The following is a 21,822-nucleotide window of genomic DNA, read 5'->3' on the forward strand; positions in this document are numbered from 1 at the left end:
ATCAGAAATTAATTGACTTTTTAATAATTTCTCAAAATATGCTGATTTTTTTCTCTAATTATTCCAAGAGGTGTTAAAATGGCTGGTGCATTAACATGTAAAATGGGTTTAAAAGAATCTATTCATGTAGTGTTTTGCTTCATCTTGCATTGTTTGTAAACTGTTTAAAAAAAAAAATGTCATTTGAGGAATTCTTTTTTAAAACCTGGCAGATAAATTTGCAGCATGAGTGTCCCGGGAGAAAATGTGAATGCTCTGATTTCTTAGAGCAAATATTTTGCTTTCCCCTCAGCATGCATACTTTTGCATATACTAAGATATGCTTCTTGCAGTTTGTCATCCACTGTCTGTTCGAAAACAGCAATTCCCTTCCACTGTCCATGTGTTTTTCATAAAGTGAATAACAGCTCTGATCCCATCATAAGAGATTTTTCAATACCTTTCAGTTCGAGAAATTAATTCTCTCAAGCCTGGACAGAAGTGTTCCATGTGATAATTTTTAAAGTTATAATAGTTTTATGTAGTACCTTGATCTCTACACATTTAATTGCTATTCTTGTGTAACAGTGATTTTGTATACGTTAGTAAATGTCACTCTCACCAGATGTTTACTTCGGGGATTTGGACAGCACCTGTGAATTACTGGAACTTAACTGTGTTTTCCTGCTCCCATTTCAAATACATAGCTCAAATACATTCAGAAATTTTCAGCTGAATTACATTTGACAAGCCCTACATGATTCACGATGAATAAAAACTATTCTTTATTGAAACTGTCAGCCTAAAATTAAAGAACTGACATTTTTTTCTGTTTCTTTTGCTTTAGGAATGACTGGCAATTACCTACTAACAAACCCTCTTCTTCGACCACACGGCACTAACAACCCCTATAACACATTGCTCGCTGAAACAGTTGTGTGTAATGCCCCTTCAGCTCCTGTGTTTAACTCACCAGGTGTGCTTATACTTCCTGAATAAAACCGCTTTTCTTGGCTTGCTCCAAATCCCTCCTTTTCCCTAGATAGAAACTCAAGTTGCAATACCCTAGCCATATAGTCTGCATTTCTGTCAGTTCAAGAAATACAGTGTTGCCAATGTCAGCTTGTAAAACTGCACTATATTATAGTAATGCCTTTGCCATAACAGTATTTACCAATAATTATCCATGTTTTTAACACAGGTGGCATAAATCTTAATATACTATTACAGGACTGACACCACATGGTCCGAGAGCCCATCTTCAAGATAAATATCACTTAGAGGTATCATGTCTATGCAATATAAGGTTGACTCTAAAGCTTGCTGACAAAAACCTGCTTATGGAACTGATTAGATGCACAAGGCATCTTGACCCCTTTGGATACCCCAGTGTAGAAAATTGTATCCAGCGTCAAACAGATACAAACTATAGTATAGTGCAGCTTTATGGTAGATCATTTTCCTGTAGGAAAATCCTGAGATTAACAGTTAGAAGAGTTTAGTTCTGTAGGAATAAAGGGTGTCATCACTTACCTAACATTTTGATTCTGCATTATCTAATTGCTTTTTTAAACTATGGTGCAATTCATCAGTAAATATCTAGCAGTTGCTGTTTGATGAGTTGTAAGATCACTTTAGTGTAACTGGAATGATAAATCCTCGATAAAGAGCTCATAAAACCTTGTTTCCAGTTTTTATTTCAAGTTTCCTCTTTAACTGAACTGTAGTTTCTATTTTCATTCTCTTGTTTTCTTACTTTCCTTATGCTTTCCTCTAGCAACCTACAGAGAGACAAGTATGGGAGTAAAACTTAACTTTGCCTATCAAATGTAAATTTTTTCAGCATGATTTTTAATGGGCACAATTAAAACATAACTAGCGGTCATGAAGTAGACTCAGCGGGCAAGTGGTTCACAATTTGCAAATGAAATGTTTCCACATTCAAAAGTACTTGCATACTGCTTTTTGGGAAACAACATGAGGTCTGTAGCAAACCCTGTTGGTAACAGAAGTTATGCAATGCTGAAATAATTTGCTGTTTAAAACCAAAACAGTGTCAAGCAGAAATGCTTAACAATTTACTCATATTTTTACATTCCCACAGTAATCTTGCTACAGGCTATGGAAAGATTTCAAATGAATTACCTGATTGTGGGCAACGAAATTTGCCTCATCAAACCAATTTGAATATATTCTAGCATGCTTAACTCTGCAGTATATCATAGAAAATTTGTTTTGGATTATCAGATATATTTTGGTATCTGTTTAGCAGAAGAAAAGAGAATTAAAATTATATAATTAAATCATTTCATGAGGGAAATGAATGCCAGCATGTGGTCCATGTGTTGTCTACTTTTATAAATGCCATATGTTCCGCACAGCTAAATCCATTGCAAGAAAAATCTTGGAACATATATGAAATTGCAAAATTACAAAGTTGTTTAATCAAACCTTAAAGAGACCTTTCAAACAACCCTCATCACTGTTTAAATCAGTACACATGGAGAGGAGTCAACAATAACACAAATACAAAACGATTTGCAAATTACTCAGAATTTATTTGGAAATTATTACTCTATTTTTTAAAGACCAACTCTTTTCCTGAGAAAATGCAATTACTTTTTAATTGAAAACAATATTTCCAGAGAAGACTGAATCTTCTAGGATAAGCTGCAGCTTTACTTATGGAAAACAAAACGGAAAAATGTATAATCTTTTCAAAAACAACTTTTTTCTCATACTCCTCCAAGCCTTGCATATAATGCAGCAGCCTCACAGTGGTCAGTCTCATCTCAGTAAATGTCACTTCATTCTTTCTTTACTTCCAGACATATCTGTAGATAAAGTGATTTTCTAGGAATGCTCTAACCATCTGACTTTCCATGGTTCAGACTGTTTAATTTCTTTCAAAGTTTGGGGTTTTTTTTTTCTTTTCTTTTTTTTTTCCTTTGCTTGGGAAGCACTGTGCTGTCGTAGTTTACATGTCTTTGTGTCTGTAGGAAAACCTTTTCTTTATCGTGTTCCCAAAAGAAAAAAAAGCCAAAACCAAAAGCATAAAGACCTTAATCATCATAAGACTTCATTCCTCTTCCCCCTTAAACTTCTTTTCATGTTTCCAGCAGACTTACCCAATCTGTCATTCCTCCAGCAGCTATGAGATATCAGCCATGGCTGATTTCCTTTTCCCATTCCACAACTAATATTTATTCTTTGGTTTAATTTCTGTGACCCATACTTACAGAAATTCCTAACATTTCTGCATTTGACTTCCATGCCCATGGTAACTGTGGGCCTAACTCTTAATTAACTATTCTGGTTCATTCAGTGCTGTCACTGTGACTGATGCAGACTGCAGGCAAACTTTGACCTTTAGAAGCCTGGGGCTGTTGTTGGCAGACAGAATATTAGTGCAAAAAAAATTACATTAAGTGGGAAAAAAAAGCTGTTATTGCTTAGTAATCTAATTTGCTGAACCCTTGCTCTGACTAAGTTGCTGAAAAGCTCAGTAATTCTTCATCATGTTACAATAAATCATTTTACTTTCTTTTATATATCAGCTACTCTTAGGCCAGATAGCCTGAGCAGACAGACATGATGTGAGTTGTCCAAAGTGAGTCATTCCACCTGCTGTCTATTGTGTTGTTGGATGGTGCTTGTGGGCCCTGGTCCCTGTAGTGTGAAAGATGGCTGTCCTTGTTCAACATAAATTCTTTGTATTTATCCATTTTTTTCATTCTTTTCTTTACTTCATCTCAAAAAAAAAAAAAGGAAAAAAATGTTAGAAATGTTGTTGAAGTAGTTGCTTGCCAGTTACGTGGGTTTATGTTATACATTTACCTTCAGTTATGTCTGTAATTTAATTCCTTTTTAATTTAGTGTCGTTTAGGACAAATTCTGTTCATTTGCTCTTTCTAAATCATGGTGGTGTACTTCAAAACATAGATTTTTCCAAATGAATTGCTTTGCATTATATATGCAAGGGCATGGAGTGAACAGTTCCTTGTGGAAGAGTCACAGAGTTGACACTAAATTAAGAAATCAAAATGCCACTATTCCCCACAGGAAACACACATTACTGTTTTTAAGATGCATCTTTCCTATAAGGTGTGCAACTGTTTACATTTGGGAATGTTCAATAACCTAACTTTTCTCAAGTCTTACTTCCAAGTACAACTTTGTCCTGAACTACATTAAAGAATTTTGTTTAAAAAAAATAATCAAGTGATAAAAAGCACATCAGGCAATAACCAAGAGCTGTCCTTTTCCATTTCAGGACATTCACTGAACAATGCCAGGGATACAAGTGCCATGGATACTCTACCGCTAAATGGTAATTTCAACAACAGCTACTCATTGCGCAATGGAGACTATAACGACAGTGTGCAAGTTGTAGACTGTGGACTAAGCCTGAATGATACTGCTTTTGAGAAAATGATCATTTCAGAATTAGTGCACAACAACCTGCGGGGCAGCAGCAAGAACCACAACCTGGAGCGCACGCTACCGGCCAAAGCTGTGATCGGCGGGAGCAGTAGCGAAGATGATGCCATCGTGGCAGATGCCTCATCTTTGATGCACAGTGACACCCCCGGGCTGGAGCTCCACCATAAAGAGCTTGAAGCCCCTCTCATTCCTCAGCGGACTCACTCCCTTCTGTACCAGCCCCAGAAGAAAGTGAAGACCGAGGGAACGGACAGCTACGTCTCACAGCTGACAGCCGAGGCTGACGACCACCTCCAGTCCCCCAACAGAGACTCTCTTTACACGAGCATGCCCAATCTCAGAGACTCTCCGTATCCAGAGAGCAGCCCCGATGTTGAAGAAGATCTCTCTCCCTCCAGGAGGAGTGAAAATGAGGACATTTACTACAAGAGCATGCCAAACCTAGGAGCTGGCCATCAGCTTCAGATGTACTATCAAATCAGCAGGGGTAATAGCGACGGCTATATAATTCCCATTAACAAGGAAGGATGTATTCCAGAAGGGGACGTTAGAGAAGGACAAATGCAACTAGTGACAAGCCTTTAATAGTGTAGCAAGGAAATATTAAAGGCCACGTACAAGTATTAAAAAGACTTAATTGGCCCCATGCAGGCTCCCTCATATCTGCTTGAAGAGACAATTCTGTTGACCCTGTGGTTCTCCAGTAATGGGGATGACTGGACCTCGCAGTTCTGTGAATTTTTATAAAACAAAAACTTTGTATATACACAGAGTATACTAAAATGAATTATTTGTTACAAAGAAAAAAATACCAAACAAGGTATTTTAAGATATCTTCTGCTGCTGAATTTAACAAAATTGTGAAGAAAAAAAAAGAGAAATAAAACACTTCCCAGCCATTTTACTGCAGCAGTTTGTGAACTAAATTTGTAAATATGGCTGCACCATTTTTTTTTCTAGGCCTACATTGTATTATATACAAGGCGTAGGCTCTAAAATCCTGTGGGACATATTTACTGTACCTTACTATTCCTGACAAGACTTGCAAAAGCAGGAGAGATATTCTGCATCAGTTTGCAGTTCACTGCAAATCTTTTCCATTAGGGCAAAGATTGAATACATGTCTAACCACTAGCAATCAAGCCACAGGCCTTATTTCATATATTTCCTCAACTGTACAATGAACCGTTCTCATGAAAAAAAAAATGGCTAAAGAAATTATATTTTGTTCTATTGCTAGGGTAAAATAAATACATTTGTGTCCAACTGAAATATAATTGTCATTAAAAAATAATTTTAAAGAGTTTGAAGAAAATATTGTGAAAAGCTCTTGGTTGCACATATGTTATAAGCTGTTTTTCTTACACTCTGTTCATAGTACGGTAGTATGTTTAAATGCAAGTTCTACCCGTTTTCACTTATTTTTCACTGTAAACAGTGTTCTGCTTTGACAAGTTAGTTTTTATTCTTACGTTTTGAATTTTTATTGCCAAAAACCATAATTTGGGGGGAAAATTGTTTTAGAAACCAATTATACCAAGCCTTGCACAAATTTGGTATAGCTAACAAAGATTGTAACTCAATTCCCTGTTCATTCTTTATTCAATCAGGGTTGGGTGGTAAGGGGTAAAGGGGACACCGGACACTTCTCACAAGCTTTCTCGTGAATAAAAGGTGCCTGTCCTTTAAAAAAAAATAAATAAAACATAACTATTGCTCTTCCATATTCCTTCTGCCTATATTTAGTAATTAATTTATTTTATGATAAAAATCTAATGAAATGTAAATTGTTTCAACAAAATTCTGCTTTTTTTCGTCCCTTTGTGTAAACCTGTTAATAATGAGCCCATCACTAATATCCAGTGTAAAGTTTTAACACCTGTTTGACAGTAAATAAATGTGAATTTTTTTCCAAATAGGTAAAAATGTGCATTATTATGTACGAAGCATAATTGGCATCAACAGTCCTTCGACCCAGCTGTATCCTGCTTAGACTGGCTTCTTTACATTTCATGATTTACTGTTGAGAATACAATAGAAACTGTCTGTATAGCTCTACAGAAGCGAGGTCATCTTACCTATTCATTACTCTAGTCAAAATTGGATAAGATCAAACTCAGACATAGCAGGGTCATTAGGAAAATGTACTGTAATTTCATAATTTACATAACTTTTAAGTAGGCATCTGTGCTGAAATTAAAAATAAGGTGGTAAACACCAGTATCATATTCTCAGCAACAGTAATTAGCAGTTAATTATTAGTGATGAAGATATATTGTTACAGTGGGGAAAACATGAATTAAGCATTTGGATAGCACTCTGAGTGCTATCTAAATAATTAATCCATCATGGCACTGTTTTGAGTTAGATAAATAAGCATGACTGTCCCTATTTTCATCAGACCAGAGAACTGCAGAAGGCAGCTGATGTCCAAGATGTTACTGACCAAATCAGTGGCAAAATTGGAAGTCCGAGGTCTTTGTTCTGTTGATTCCCAAGCCTCTCTTGTCCCTCTCAATCAGGGCCTCTCAAAAGATAATGCCAAGGACTTCATTTGTCACCACTCCCAAAACTGTATTCTTCCAAATAACACTAAAATGAATGCCCTGTCATCACAGGGGCCACCATTTCACATGTGGCAGCTTGTGACTACATGTATGATAACAGCAAAAATTCACTTGAAAGCCATATCAGTTGTTATCTTCTAATGCATTGGAATATATAAAGTCCATGTGGAAAATAAATCAATGCATTTTGAAAAAGTTTAGATTTATGAATAGCATTTTTGGGCAAGACTTCCTGCTGTTGAGACAATTCAAAATGTAAAAATAATAAAATCTAGGTTGGGATGGAACCCTGGGGTTCAGGTAATAATCAGGACTGTGACACTGTAGCAAATGTTCTTGAAGAAAAAGGCATCATCACCATTCACCCTACTGGTAACTCTTGCTGTTCCTTAACAGTTAAAAGTTACTATGCTTGCAGTTCCAGTCACTGGAACATTTAAAATTAAATCAGAAACTTTTAGCTCTGTTGAGTAGAGATGCTTTAAAAATCTGAAGTCTCTATGAAATAAGAATTTGTTCTGATTCAGGGTATACAGCAGACTCTTTGGAGCAAAAATTATTCTCTTGGTCTGTCTGGCAACTTAAAAGCATGCTTGCTGCCTTCTACCTAGGAAGTTGTGTCTTAGGGATTTAAAAATTGTGGTGCTCAAGTAATTACAGTACACATGACCTAATAATGTCACCAACTTCCAACAGAATCTTCAACCCTTGTTCAAGCAAGTACTCCTTTGTGTCTAACTAAAGGCAAAACTACATACTGGAAGAAGGTTTGTAGAACTGTGATCTTAAATATATAGTCAATGGCAAATGTAACAAGTATTCATAAAACAAGAAAATGTAGCTGATGAACCTAAGATGAACCAGCTGAACCTAAGTATCATAAGGGAATTCTTTTGTTAGCTTCTTTGTAACGTAGATGTTGCTTTTTAGTGAGCCTGATTTTTTTAATGTTACGCTAGTGAGTGTCCTGTGTTCAGCTAGCAACCGATTCCTTGCCAAATTTCTGTTGGTGTAACTTCTCAGTGTAGTAGGTTACAGTATAATTATATAGCCGACAGCTTATTGTAATTTTTTATGTTCTCTTCTCACGTTCCTGCCATCTTGTCTTGGGATCAGAAGGACAGAAGAATTCAGAGGAAGAGTTCAAGAATAGCGAAATAATGACAGCAGAATTAATGGAAACAAGTGTTTCTTCAGGGTCATCAGTTAACCAGTTCCTATGATGGTGCCAAGGATATGCTGATATTTTAGGCACTGTCTCTCAGAAGAGCTGTAATTTTCTTATGGCTAGTAATCTCCTGTTAGTATCAGTGTTAACCCTACTGGCTCAGTTCAGTTCTTCCTTGTAACTTCAGTCCAGTTATATTAATTCCTACAAAAGATTAAATGGGATGTGCATTTAGTGAACTGTTGTATAATGGTGCTATGCATTGTTTAATATAAAATACATCTCAATTCTACATAAGTGAACCATAACATGAAGAAATGCAACACTGGTAATACCTTTATAGTTAAAATTAACCTTTATCTGTGAATTCTACAATACACCTTCGCTTATTTTAAATTTGAAATGAAATTACTAATAAAGTTTACATATATTCACTTATGTAGGCAATAAAAGGTGTTTCAAATTGACTTAAGTTATGGATAAAATACGTGTCATATTTTATGTCCTAATTTTTAAGGAAATTTTTTTCTGAACCCCTCAGACATTAACAGAACAACAAAAAACCCGTAAGGAGTCCCCGTGTACTGTTCTTATTCCACTTTGCCTCAAAACTAACTAAACTTGTCTTCTAGACTTGATTATATGACAATATATGCCAGTGTAAAGTTTTTCCCTGAATAAAAATGTCTTAAAAAAGAAGCCACAGGTAGACAATTATATATATGCAACATCTTCAATGGGGTTTTAACTCACCTAAGGGACGATGGAGAATAAAAAATGCTGGGACACAGCAGTAATTCTTCAGTTCCACCTGAGCTGTACCTGTAGCGAAGATGCTTATGCCAAGGAGGTCACAGTAAAGTACACCTTAGATTTTTTTAAAGTAGACAGTGACAGTCACTCTCCCCATTTATGAAGATAATTGCTGCCATCTTAGTAAACGTGCTGTATGGCTGCCCTGTGAAAGAATTCCAGGTTCATGAATGCACTGGTGTGCTTGCTGCCTGCTTCACAACTACATTACAGGTTGGAACCCAGCTTTGCACTGAGATGGGAAGAGAAATTAATTCCATCATGGCCCTGGAAGCAAGATATCTGTGCCTCTTATTTGTATAAACAGTTAATTAGGAATTCAATTAATGGATCCAGCTCAATCACCTGGCTCCAACAAAAATCTGGAGTAAAAGTTCATTGGGGACCTGTCTATTTCAATAGAGTGTTCGGGGTTTTTTTAGTAAAATCCTCCATGTGGTCTTTAGAACGACAACTTCCAAATCCTTTTATTCATGCAGGATAAATTCTCAATGGTATTTCATTAATTCATGCTTAAGAGCATTAATACCTCTTCTTACTGTATTATGTCATCATTAATCTCAGCCATTCCCCATCAAAGTTCCTGGCATGTGAAATGGATCACACCATGCTGCAGCCTGAGTGGTTATAAATGCTACTGAAAAATCAAACAAGCCTCAACTCAGCAGCAAGGAGATTTTAAAGGACCGTCCCATATAATGCACCAGCTGCTGAAGTCATCAGTCCAGGATCCCAGAAGAGGGAAGTCACAGTTGCAGAAATAACATTAGGAATAGGCAGTTCTATCAAGAAAATTCTACAGCAAAGTTATGTAATTCTTAACTGTTTCTTGCTTGGGTGTACACCTCCCTTGTGTTGGCATAGGGGCCCTGGCACGACGTAGACTTTGCACTGCCAAGCAGTTAAAAGTTTCAAGACAGCAAAGCTGAGCACAAAAATATCTATGCTCGTTAAAAGTCGGCTCGACAGATAGGAAGCAGGATCTCTGAATAATCAGCACTGAATAGCTATCTGGAATATCTAACTGTTCCAGTCCTCTTATAGCACAAGAATTGCTTTAAAATAGCATAATGCTGCTGAACTTTTGGCCTCCATGATTGCTTAAGAGAGTAAGTCCCAAAGGTTAATGAGGTTTTCATGAAAACAATTCATTTTCATTCTCTTTAAATATACCACTTTTCTTCCTTTTTGCATTAGCAGGATAAACAGAAACTTTGTAGCTTGTATTTATACCACTCAATGTTTTAAATACTTCATCCCCTATTACTTGACTCCTTTCTAAACAAATCCTTGTTTTCAGCCTCCTCTGTTTCTCTAATCATTTAGCTGCCAGTCCATAAAAATACTTTTTGTCAATATGCTTTAAGAGAGAGGGCAGGAACAAAATTATGGGTGAATCATTATTGTTGGTTTATGGATGGAATTCTATTGTCTATTGTGTGTCCCTCCCCCCCCCCCTTTTTTTCCCCACATAGTCTCACATCATCTTTTGGTTTTAAGATCATCTTTTGTTTTAAACTTCACAACACTTTTCCACTAACCTGACCATAGCAAGTAATGACCTAGATAGTTATGGCTAATTTAGAACCCTGCAAAGCCTAGAAATACTTCCAATTATTCCCCTGAATGTGTCCCCAACCTTGTATTTGTCAGCATTGCATCTGCATCACACATAACACTTCCCATTTATTCACTTTGTTAACCCAGGTCATTCACAATCTTCCCCAGTTCTGATTAACTGAAATAATTCTCTGTTAACAGCAAACAGTGCCACCTTTCAGATAGCCTGCTCATCTTCTTTTTCAGATAGCATCAGTTTGAATACAGTGTTGGGGCACTACCATTAGCCTTTTGCCATGATAAAAAAAGTTGACCATTTAATCCTGCTCTACCTCTTAGTTTCTAATGCAAAACTACTTTAGCTCCCACTTTCTCAATCCTGATTTGTTTAAATGGCTTCTTGGTAGGGATATTTTTACAAGGATTTTTTTTTCTTTATTGAATCCAAATAAATTACATCAACCATTCCTTCTGCTTTCAGCCACTGCACAATTGACTTAATTTTAGTATGCTAGAGAGGCACAGTTTTCTTGCCCTGAGCAGTTACAGCTCTTTTGCAATGTTTCCTCTGCACTATGTGCTCAAACATGGAGCTGCTAGATGTCAGACCCAAAAAGCACTTAACTGTTCAAAGGGAAACTCAGGTGGAATTTAGGGACTGAAATCCCCAGGGGACATCATCCACAGGTAAAATGGGCATTACTTCAGGGGCAGAATTAATTCCTACCTTGTAGACGCATTTTGTCATCCCAAGTCTGGTTAGTGTGCGCGTACGGCCACATCGTCACTGTGGAGGTGAGCCAAGGCAAGCCAGGCACCAGAAGCAGCATCACTGCCTCACTGTGTGTACCAGTGCAGCCTCTGAATGCCATAATCCAGAAATTAGGTTACAGAGGGGATCCTTCCGTCCCCTGCTGAAGCTACTGCACTGACAATAACTGCAATTTGTCCAAAGAGATAAGCCCCGTGTCTGTGTAATTTTGTGGTGTAGTATCACCACTGAAGCTCTGCAGCACTCGCTATCTGGCTGTACTTCAGCTGTCTCCTTGCAGCAAGAGCTGCATTTGAGAATCTTTCCAAATCTCGGTGAGCCCGCATGCATCCCTTTGCTATGGGAAACAGGCTGTAAAATTGCTCCCAGGTCTTTGTTTTCATCACATGGCAGCTGAAGGCTCTGATCATGCCAGGTTTACTGTTGTGTTGTGATAGGGTCACAGATCCTGCCTGTGCAGATCCAAAAACTCCACAGGTTTTGACATGACATACATGATGCGAGGGGCTCTGTGAATCACAGAATCATAGAATGGTTTGGGTTGGAAGGGACCCTCAAAGGCTATCAAGTCCACCCACACACACACTCTTCTTCACTAGATCAGGTTGCCCAGAACCACATCCAGCCTGGCCTTCAATGTCTCCAGGGATGGGGCATCCACCACCTCTCTGGGCAAGGTAATGAGGACAAACAATACTGTGACAGAATTTTACCACCCTCGTTTTAAAATTTTTTCCTCAGCCTGAATCTCCCCTCTTTTACTTTAAAGCCATTACCCCTCATCCTGTGGGAACAGACCCTGCTAAGCAGTCTCTCCCCGTCTTTCTTATAAGCCCATTTTAAGTACTGAAAGGCCACAGTAAGGTCTTCCCAGGGTAAGCAACCCCAGCAGGCCATGTAGTGCCGTGTTCAGAGTACAGGCATGCCACGTGGGCTGCAGGGTGGCCTGCAGATGCTCTGTAGCCAAAGCTGGGCACCACAACACCAAGGTGCACTCACGGCCCTCCATTTCCCACACACAGCTTCTAGCTAAGAAACTCAGAGAATCAAAACCGTGCTGGCCAGAGTAGGTGGGTAGACCCTCAGTGTGCCACTGAAGACCATCTCACATCAGCCTACTTCTTTCAGTGTCTGTGCTGATCTACAGTCATGCTACTGCTGCAAATAATGACTGGGGCACTCAGCACTATTTCTGTCAGGCAGGAGTAGCTCAATGTGAAGGTACTGCTAAAAACCTTCCTGAGCAGAGCATCAACCGTAGCCGAAGCAGCTGGTGACAGGGTTGTCTCTGTGACAAAGCACAAACACATTCAGGCTTATATGAAACAGGGAACAAGCACATTAGAGGCTGCTGGAAGACTATGAGCCTGGACTTTCTTTCAAAGCTGGGGGAGAAGGGGAATACAGACAGATGGAGAAGAAAATAAAAGGATAATATGAATCAAATGAGGTATAGAACTGATTTTGCCCTTGCTCATTTCTCTCCTTTGCAGCACCACTAGCTGCTGCCCCTTCAAGACAAGACAGAAAAGTCTCACTAGTGTCCATCCATCTGGATAATTTGACAAAATACTTCAGTTTAGTGAAGTATTTCTAACTTTTCAGCCTTGTTAATTCATGTTTATGGCCTAGTATTATCAGATCATAATATGCTCAGAGAAAGCATTCTGCAAATTTATCATTACAAACACATCCTGAAATCTTCAGAGCACGCTTTCAAATCTGAATTTAACCAAAAGCTAAATTCACACTTCTCTGATCAATACCAGCAAGGCAATGCTACCTATCCAGAGGTGCTGGTTATACGTACAGTATCATACTCCTCAGCATCCCTTAAGGAATCTGGCTTCTGTCCACCCTTAAAAAGCTATGTATCAGTGTTTGTCTCATACTTAAAGAACTGTTGGCCCGAATGAATACTAAGTAAGCAGAAGTGATACCTACACATAAAGAAGGCTAACCTATCTTTATAGGCAAAACTGCTCCCACAAAGGGCTGTGTAATTTGCTGAGGATCTGTCGTCATCCAAATCATGTCGTGCACACAGAAGTTACTTTTCAGGCAGAGAGTACAAGAAGCTATGTTCTAGATAGTCTGACATCTAAAGTAAGCAGGTAGCTAGTGCATGGAGTTTCTTCTAGGTCTTAGCAAAAGTTTGTTGTAGATTAACTGGCACTTAGGGGACTACTTGGTCTCCCCACGTCAAGATAAGAAAATGCTACAGGCTGCTTATAGCTATAAGTGTTCCAATTAGGTCAACTTGATTATTGTTCAGTGGTTTGATAGATGCTGTATTTAAAGTAATTTTGGATACTAATTTTTCGACCTTTTTTGTGAACTAGTAAATCAAGTGCAATTTATTCATGGAATTATTCTTTTCTTTCTTAATGCCTATTCCCTCTGGCTTGTAACTTTAATTAGAACCTGCTATCTGTTCATACTGGTAATAGTAACAGTTGTCACTTGAGTACAGATGCATAGATTCAGCTCATACTGCCACTTTGATATTATACGTAAAATCTAACAATCTTCCCAGCTATACAACTGAGGATACCATCCAGTAATGTTTTATTTTACTACCACCCTAAACTCCAGACTCTGAACACTAACAGTCTGATTATTTTTTTAACTATCCAATAGTGCTTTTTCTAAATAATAGAAACTTTACAAAAAATAGCTTCATTTGGAGATAAATATCTGCCTGAAAAGGTCATTCAGCCCATCCAGATTTCTTTTTTATTACTATAGATTTTCCCAAGGCAGTATTGTTTCTTGAATAATTATCAATATAAGCAATTGTGTGCTAAAGTAGGCTGATTCATTCATTAAACATACACACCAAAAAACTCTTGGTCACCCTGGTAAAAACAAACAACTCTTCTTTCTGTCTGCTCCTCAACCCTTCCCTAGAATATGATGATTACATTGAAATGTAATCAGTTAATATTTGATTTGCATTGTCAGGAAAAGGAAACATAAAATATATTTCTTTAAGCAAAAGAATTAGGATCTGGGAAATTGCTCAAATAACACTGGCCTTGTTTGGTTTGCTTCTTTACACACTGATTTACAACTTTCAGTAATTTGAAAGGAGTCTTCCACCAACTAGTTGCAATTAGTGAAGTTCTAAAAGCTTGCCAACTTATTATTTAGATAAGTTTTTCCTTCCAATAAAAACTAAGTCCTTTTCTGTTATGTGGTATAGAAAATTGTACATTCCGCATTTTTTCTGATTAAATGTATCAGGAATAGAACAGCTTTTCAAGTCTTTGTTCAGTACAAAGATACGGACAGGCTGCTCTTGAAATGGTCTGCATATTAGCCAGTATGCTTCATGAAGGAGTCAGCAACACCAGCAGAGTTAAGAATGTATCCGTTAGCAAACACCAAAATGAAAAGGACATTTTCCTTGTGGACTGATGTACTCCATGGTTGGTACAAAGTTGCATTCAGCCTAGTAAATCTACCTATCTTCAAACCCCAGGCATCATCGCAGCACCACTTGCTTACAGAAAAGCTGCATTTCTCCTCTATGAATGGTGATGATGCCTAAACAGGCAAGGGGAAGGATTCTTTCATGTCAAACATTTAGTATTTGGTTATTGTCCAAAAGAGGAAAAAGGAATGATCTAAAGTGTCACCACGTGTAATGGCAGATCAACACACTGCTGTCTTCTACATGCCCCAGGACGAAGTGCAGTAGGTTATACTCTCAGTAAGAAAACAGTGGTAGCTCCAGAAAAACATTGTCTCAACAGCTGTGAATCTGCTCAGTATACTGAAATGTGTGAGTCCTGGGTGCTAAAGGCAGCAAGACATATTGAAAGCACCCAGATGAACAAAGACAGTGTAAGGAATGGAATCTAATTCTGTAACTCCTCCATTTGGAAGATCATGAAGATACCTGGTTGGCTTTGGGGAATTAAGGAAAATACTGTAGCCTCCTCTTACAGCTCTCTGTGGATATTTTTCCTGTACTACTGAAAGATTATCACAATTGTTTCATTGTAGTTACAAGGCAGTACACAAACAAGCATTCTTTTACAAGAGGGAGTGGCAGAGCATGCAGGATCTGACCAAAGAAGCTTTGACTAAATTCATGCCAATACAAAGTTAAGCACTTTTTAATTGAGATGTGCAAAATTATTCCAAACCTGCTTCTGTTAATGGGAACAGAGTGAGGTTTGCTGTCTGATACCATGTATTTCCTGCCATTTCTCTCTGTTGCTCATCCCCTTTGTTTTATTACCTTATTGCAAAGCCAGTGCTGTTCCACATCCACGCTCTCTTTCTTGTAGCATCACTGGTAAATTTAATACTCATTACTTAATCACTTCTCTATCAACAGGTAAGGAATAATTGAATAGCTGGGGGGTGGTGAACGACAAGATTTAGTGCCTAATTTCCTCTTAGAAAACAAGAAAACTCACCCATTTATACCTATGCATATTCAACTTCTTCCACTAGCAAATGATCCTATGCTATGCTTAAAGGAATCCAGATCAACTAGTCCAGCTGGTAGAAAATAGCAGATACCACATACTCTAAACCCAGCACTGGGCCACAGTACCATCTTCAACAGAAGGAAAAGTGAACACAACAGAAGACAGGAGCTTTTGCAACATATTTCTTGTTGCCATGGTTTTTTCTGCCGTCAGCACCAGATTACAGTTCATAACAGTAAAGCCTGAAGTGAGGCCCTGGCCCCAGTTATATCAATGGCAAAATTTTTTTGCTGACTTCAGTGAGATTACAATTTCTTTTCTGCAACATTAAGAGGATCCATTTGTTGATTCTTAGACTTGGGTACTGGACGTTAGAAAATAAAGACAAAAAGGACCTTGATGTTTCAAAATGCTTTCCAACCATGGAAAAAGACTTTGTTTCTCTTCACTACTGTTAACCTTGTTCCCCCATGCATCACCGCCAATAAGCACTGTTTCACAATGGAGAATGTATACTATTTTTTTCCCCACTAGATCAATACCTGTCTAAAAGTATTTACTCACCAAAAGGGCTGTGATCCTTTTCTTTGTCACCCTTGAACTTCTGTTCTGCTCTTGATTTTTTGTTTTGCTTTTTGACACGGGTTCTTCTTTTACTTCCTGGCTATTGCTTGTCTCTAATAGGATATTTTTTTCGTCTTTGCTCTTCTTTGCACTGACATTTATTATAGAGTATATGTCACAACTTTTCTACTTGTCTAATCAGAGGGTTGGTCCAGCACTGAAATTGCAGCTGTTTTAAAATGCTGCCCGTAAACACACATTTTATCTTCGGTTCCTGTTCGCAGAAGCTTAAAGGAGACAAGATGATGATGATCAAAGTAGGAAATGGGAAAGACTGATAGGAGACTTGTTTTATTGAAACAGAAGAGTAGAAGGGCAAGTAAGACATATAGGTAATCCACTCTATATTGGAATAGGGCAGAAGTTATTGTATCATACTTCTGTGAATGCATTCAACTGAACTGATTATATTCTGAGTAGCAAAGACTAAAGTGAAAAGAAGTTAGAATAAAGGATATTAAATAAGCCCCAGATAGTTGACTGCAATATTCACAGCTTTTGGAGTCCTTTATCTTTTCTGCAATTGGCTGCTGAGATACCATTTGTCTTTAGAGAAACTCATGCTTCTGTCTGGCTGTCTGAAAAACAGATAAACCATGTTCACTGTCAGTAGGGACTTAAAACCTGTGTTCTTAAAGCAGTATCCAGAGAAAAAAAAAACCCAGTTGTTTACTTCCTGTAGTCCAATTGAAAGCTTCTTACAGAGATGGAGATACAACAGGAAAATTAAGGCAGTCACACTTTTGGCACCTTGGGGTTGAAGTCCCTGCTTTGAATCAGCTAGAAAGGATTCAGCAATGGAACCCTCAGCTCAAGGAAGAATAAGCCAATTACAGAAACACTGGATGCCCAAGACACACTGCCAGTGCCCCCAGTCCTGGGCTCTGACATGAAATGACCACCAGAATGCTTGATTTGGGAATAAGTCTCAATACAGCAATGTTTCCTTTAGTTAGTGGCCCAAATTTGAAGTTTTGCTAAACATACATCCTGTCTGAGAATGTACCTGCTATAGCTTATTCAAGGGTAACTGTTTTATTTCACATTCTATACAACATAATCTTTACCTATACCCTGACCTTATGCTTATTTGCTTCCAGAGGCTGCTAACCTCTGTTCTGCTGCACAAAGGTAGCACCATTTACAGCCCAGGTTTCAACATGAGACACATATATGACTTTGGATTAAAATCTAAACTGAATCTCTGTCAGTACAGCTGAAATAATAAGAATACTTTTTTCTTTCCAAAGGGCAGCATTTTAGCATATATCTGAACTCAACATAAAATGGGAACTTTGACAGTGCTCTCTTACATAATGAAATGTATTAATTAATTCACTTTTTCAGATTCCTAGTGGCAGTTACCTTTTTCAACCTTAGCAACGAGTCAGATGACTGCCATAATTACAAAGAGTACACAGTGCACACTGTATGATCAGAAGCATATAATATACTTGAAGTGTAAAATGCTCCAACAACAAAGCTAGAATAAACATATTGTTTAGTTATTGGCACAACTCATACATTTATAGATGCATCCAAATATCTTTGACTATGAAATTAACGCCTGGGCATAGTTTTTGCCATTTTGCGCATATTATTTTTCATTTATTAAGCTGTAGGTTAAAGTTGGAGAGAGAAAAATTCCAAACTGCAAATATATTGTGACTTATACTATTACTTTCATATTAGAGTGTTTTGGGGTTTTTTAGTGGTGACATGTGAGGTGGGGAATAATGAAAACATTTTACCTATGCGTGTCAGACACCATGCATAGAAATACAACTAAACCAGAAGTCGGCTGTCTTCCCAAGATACTGTACTTTCTGCTCAAAGCCCATTGAAAAATTAGCTAACTTGATATATAAAAATGGAAGTGTCATAATTTATTTTCTTGCATCGCCTTTCTAGAGTCAAAAGACAATTTCAGTTAATAAGTATATTGCTTTTGATTTAAACAGGCTTTAGGGTATCATACTGCTGTTACTGCTTCAACCTCTTTGTGTTCGTATTTGCTATTCACTTGTATACTTCACCTAGAAGTGTTGACTGCAAGCTTTCTGGGAAGTGCCTAATCTTTCCCTGTATGAAAAGACAATAGATGTTGGCAAACTAAGCACAAACAGTGATGTGCTATTATTTGCATTCATTGTTGGACACTCCAACAAGAAAGTCTGAACAGACTCAGTATCTGCTCCAGTCCTCATAAAAAGGAAAAGTTCACTGAGTCAATGACTTGCTAAAAAGGGGCAACATTCTGGTGTCTAACAGCACTGTAAGAAGGCTACATAACATTAGCATAGTGGGGGTTCAAGAATACTTTCAGCAATCAGTACTGTAAAAGACAAGAGCAGACATATCAACATAATTTATACAACCTCTAAGGCTATATTGCTGTACTTATATACTATAGCTGCTCTTTTTTCCAGGTTTTATCATTCATTCCAGAGTCAGGAGCAAACCCAGGTAAATGTTACCAGCCCGAAACATACTTGTGGTTTGTACTATCTTCTCTCTAATGTCCTTCAGCAGCAGTCTCTAATGCAACACAAATGACTTGAATCCCATCATATAATTTATAACATACTGCATAGAAGCTTCTCTCTCTTTGTATTAGTCTGATTTAAAAAGCGAATAGCAAGGAGAACACTATCGTATCAGGGCCTTTATTCTCCTGCTGCAGAAATTAGCCATTGAAGTCAATACAAGTTCTACCAATGTGTCTTCCCTTACAACTTGGTTTTCCACAGCCTGTCTGCCGCAAACCCTCATGCCCCCTGCCCTCTCCGAAGAAATGTTAAACTTCGTCATGCATGTATGATCTGCTAAGAGAGAAATCCCTGATTTCAGAATTAAAGTAGCTCAACCAATTTGATCACTGTAGGAATGAGGCCTGAGACCATGAGATATGTAATGAAGGAACTGATGAGGGAAGTATAGCATCCTGATGGGCTACTAATAGGGGTGATTAGGCTACCAGGTGCAGGCTGGGTAGCCTTTAATGCTGCCTCAGCTGGGTGGAAGAAGGGGTGATGCCAACGTTTCACAGTTTTGTTCTGCCTTTGTGCAAGACCCACAGCCCTTGAGCAACCTGACCTAAGTCAATCCTTATCCCTCATTTACATATAATAAATACACCGAAGTGAGAAAGTTGCTGCCCCCCACACCACCTGTTATGGCAGCTACAGGTAATTCAACTACAGTCTCATTTCTACTTCTCTCAGATGTGTAAATTTCATAGAATCATTGAAGGATTGGAAAGGCCCTTAAGATCATCTAGTTCCAACCTCCCTGCCATGGGCAGGGACATCAAATTTCTATACTCTGAATGCAACAATCACACAAAATTTGACTTAAAAAATAAAATATTCCATGATCTATCCATAGACCATTCAGAGACAAATTTCAGTCCTGCAGTACTCAGGACCACATTATTAATAGTATTCTGTAGGTTACAATCTGATTTGCTCATATTATTTCAAGGTGACTGCATTTTTATGTAGCATATGCCTAACACCATGGGTACAATTACTACTACCATGTAACATCAGTTTTCATGGGTAATTAATTGATAAATGACAGCCAACTCCTTCTTAGCTGCTACATAAGTCCTTTATTAGCGCATTTAATTCAATAAAGAGCGGGATAGTACAAATCATAGTGAAGGACAGAGAATCAGTTTGTTCATTTTTCTACATTGACTTCTGCAGCACTCTGTAACAGAGCATGGCTCATTGCTTTCTCTTACTATGGGTCATCTGCATTCAGGAGAAAACAAAAAGTAAAACCAACAGACACCATTCTTTTCCCAGGATAGCTTAAAATTAAGCTGAGAAAAGGACAGGAATCTCGGAGGCCTGTCCTTTAAGGTTATTCACTGTGGCAGCAACATTACATGAGGAAAAGCAAGTGAATATACTGAATGTAATAACATCAGCCTCTGGAAAACAAAAATTGTCTAAAAAAGAAGCAGGATGACAGCAGAGAAACAAAAATTGCAGAAGAAGAAAGGGAAACAAAAATTTGGAGAGAAGAAAAAAAAGCGTTGGAGTATGTTGACTGTGGAGGGAGAGAATTTTAATGATATCCTAAAATAAGCACAAGTATTTGTCCAGTGAGAGATTTAAGCATAAAGATCCAAACCAGATCCTCCTTTTCAGGTGCAAAGAACAAAGAGCTGGTGTAAATCTATATTGTAGTAAATTTGGTGTATTCTAAAGTAAACCAATCAACCCTGCTGAATAGCTAATAAAAGTAGTCCACTAGTGTCAATATCACAAAAGTTTTTGGTAGAATGCCAGAATGAAAGAGGTATATTTTGTGAATCCAAATTCTAGTTGAACTTTGAAAAGGGGCTACCTGGAAACATTTGTATACTGATGTTGTTGAGGCAAGGTTTCACAACAGTGACATTAAATTTTCATATACTCTACTGTCCTGGCTTTGGCTAGGATAATTATTCTTTTATTTCTAGAGTCTGATGCAGGGCTGTGTTTTGGCTTTAGTCTGAGAACAATGCTGATAACACACTGATGTTTTTAGTTGTTGCTCAGTAACACTTACCATGGTCAAGGTCTTTTCAGACTCTCATGCTCTGCCAGCAAATGGAGCTCGGAGGGCACAAGGAGCTGGGAGGCAGCAAGTACAGGACACCTGATCCAAACTAACCAAAGGGGTATTCCATATCATGCTTGGTATAGAATGTGGGGGGCAGTTGGCCAGGAGAGGCTGGTCATTGCCAAGAGATGGGCTGGGCATCAGTCAGCAGGTAGTGAGCAATTGCATAGTGCATCACTTGTCTTTCCTGGGTTTTATTCCTCCTTTCTTTTTCCTATTATTATTATTCTTTTATTTCTATTATTATTAACTTTTACTTCATTTCAATTATTAAGCTGTTCTCATCTCAGCCCATGGGTTTTATCTTCTTCCAGTTCTCCTCCTCATACACCTGGGGATAATCTTCTGAAGTTAATACTTGTAAAATGAAGTTGCAATTAATATATCCATTTTTAAAGTGTGTTAGAACAATACTCCTGACAATGTTAACTACAAACCATGTCCTTCCCTGAAAAACTTCTAAAGAAAGTCTCCCCTAAACTGTCATTCCATACCTAAAGAATAATACAAATCTTGTCTAACTGTTCTTTACTGTAAAATAAACAGAATTTGGTGATGACCCTGCCAGGCTGCAAAAGGCATATCTCTGACTGGTTTTTGGTAGAATGCCAAAATGAAAGAGATCCATTTTAAAGGCGCCTTTTGGTAGCTAAATACCTTTGAAATATTTACAGTACTGAAAAGCTATTGAGCAAATTCGTGCATGAGGCGTTATTAAAGCCCTGGTACAATATTGTGGCATTATTAATTAGAAATTATAACTTGGCTCAGATTCAGCAAAATTAGCAGCTATCTAACATCAGCCCTGTACAGCTTTTTAATGATTATTTCAAT

At 37.9% G+C, this 21,822-nt stretch overlaps 1 protein-coding gene across 15 annotated transcripts in view; it reads left to right on the plus strand.

Annotated features, from left to right (window-relative positions):
- Window positions 1–6,338, plus strand: part of ADGRL2 (adhesion G protein-coupled receptor L2) — a 181,909-nt gene extending 175,571 nt beyond the window's left edge. For 5 of the 15 annotated variants that reach the window (XM_065673669.1, XM_065673671.1, XM_065673668.1 and 2 more), the window contains 2 exons: window positions 827–955; window positions 4,253–6,338. In XM_065673669.1, the coding sequence (XP_065529741.1) occupies window positions 827–955; window positions 4,253–5,007 (884 nt within the window). In that variant the 3' untranslated portion in view covers window positions 5,008–6,338. Of the gene's footprint in view, window positions 1–826; window positions 956–1,180; window positions 1,263–3,536; window positions 3,590–4,252 lie in introns of all 15 variants that reach the window. The other 10 variants (XM_065673681.1, XM_065673679.1, XM_065673683.1 and 7 more) reach the window with 5 other exon arrangements.
- The last annotated feature ends 15,484 nt before the right edge of the window (window positions 6,339–21,822 follow it).

This window comes from Lathamus discolor, chromosome 3, assembly GCF_037157495.1.
Source record: "Lathamus discolor isolate bLatDis1 chromosome 3, bLatDis1.hap1, whole genome shotgun sequence".
In the NCBI taxonomy this organism is placed as follows: Eukaryota; Metazoa; Chordata; class Aves; order Psittaciformes; family Psittacidae; genus Lathamus; species Lathamus discolor.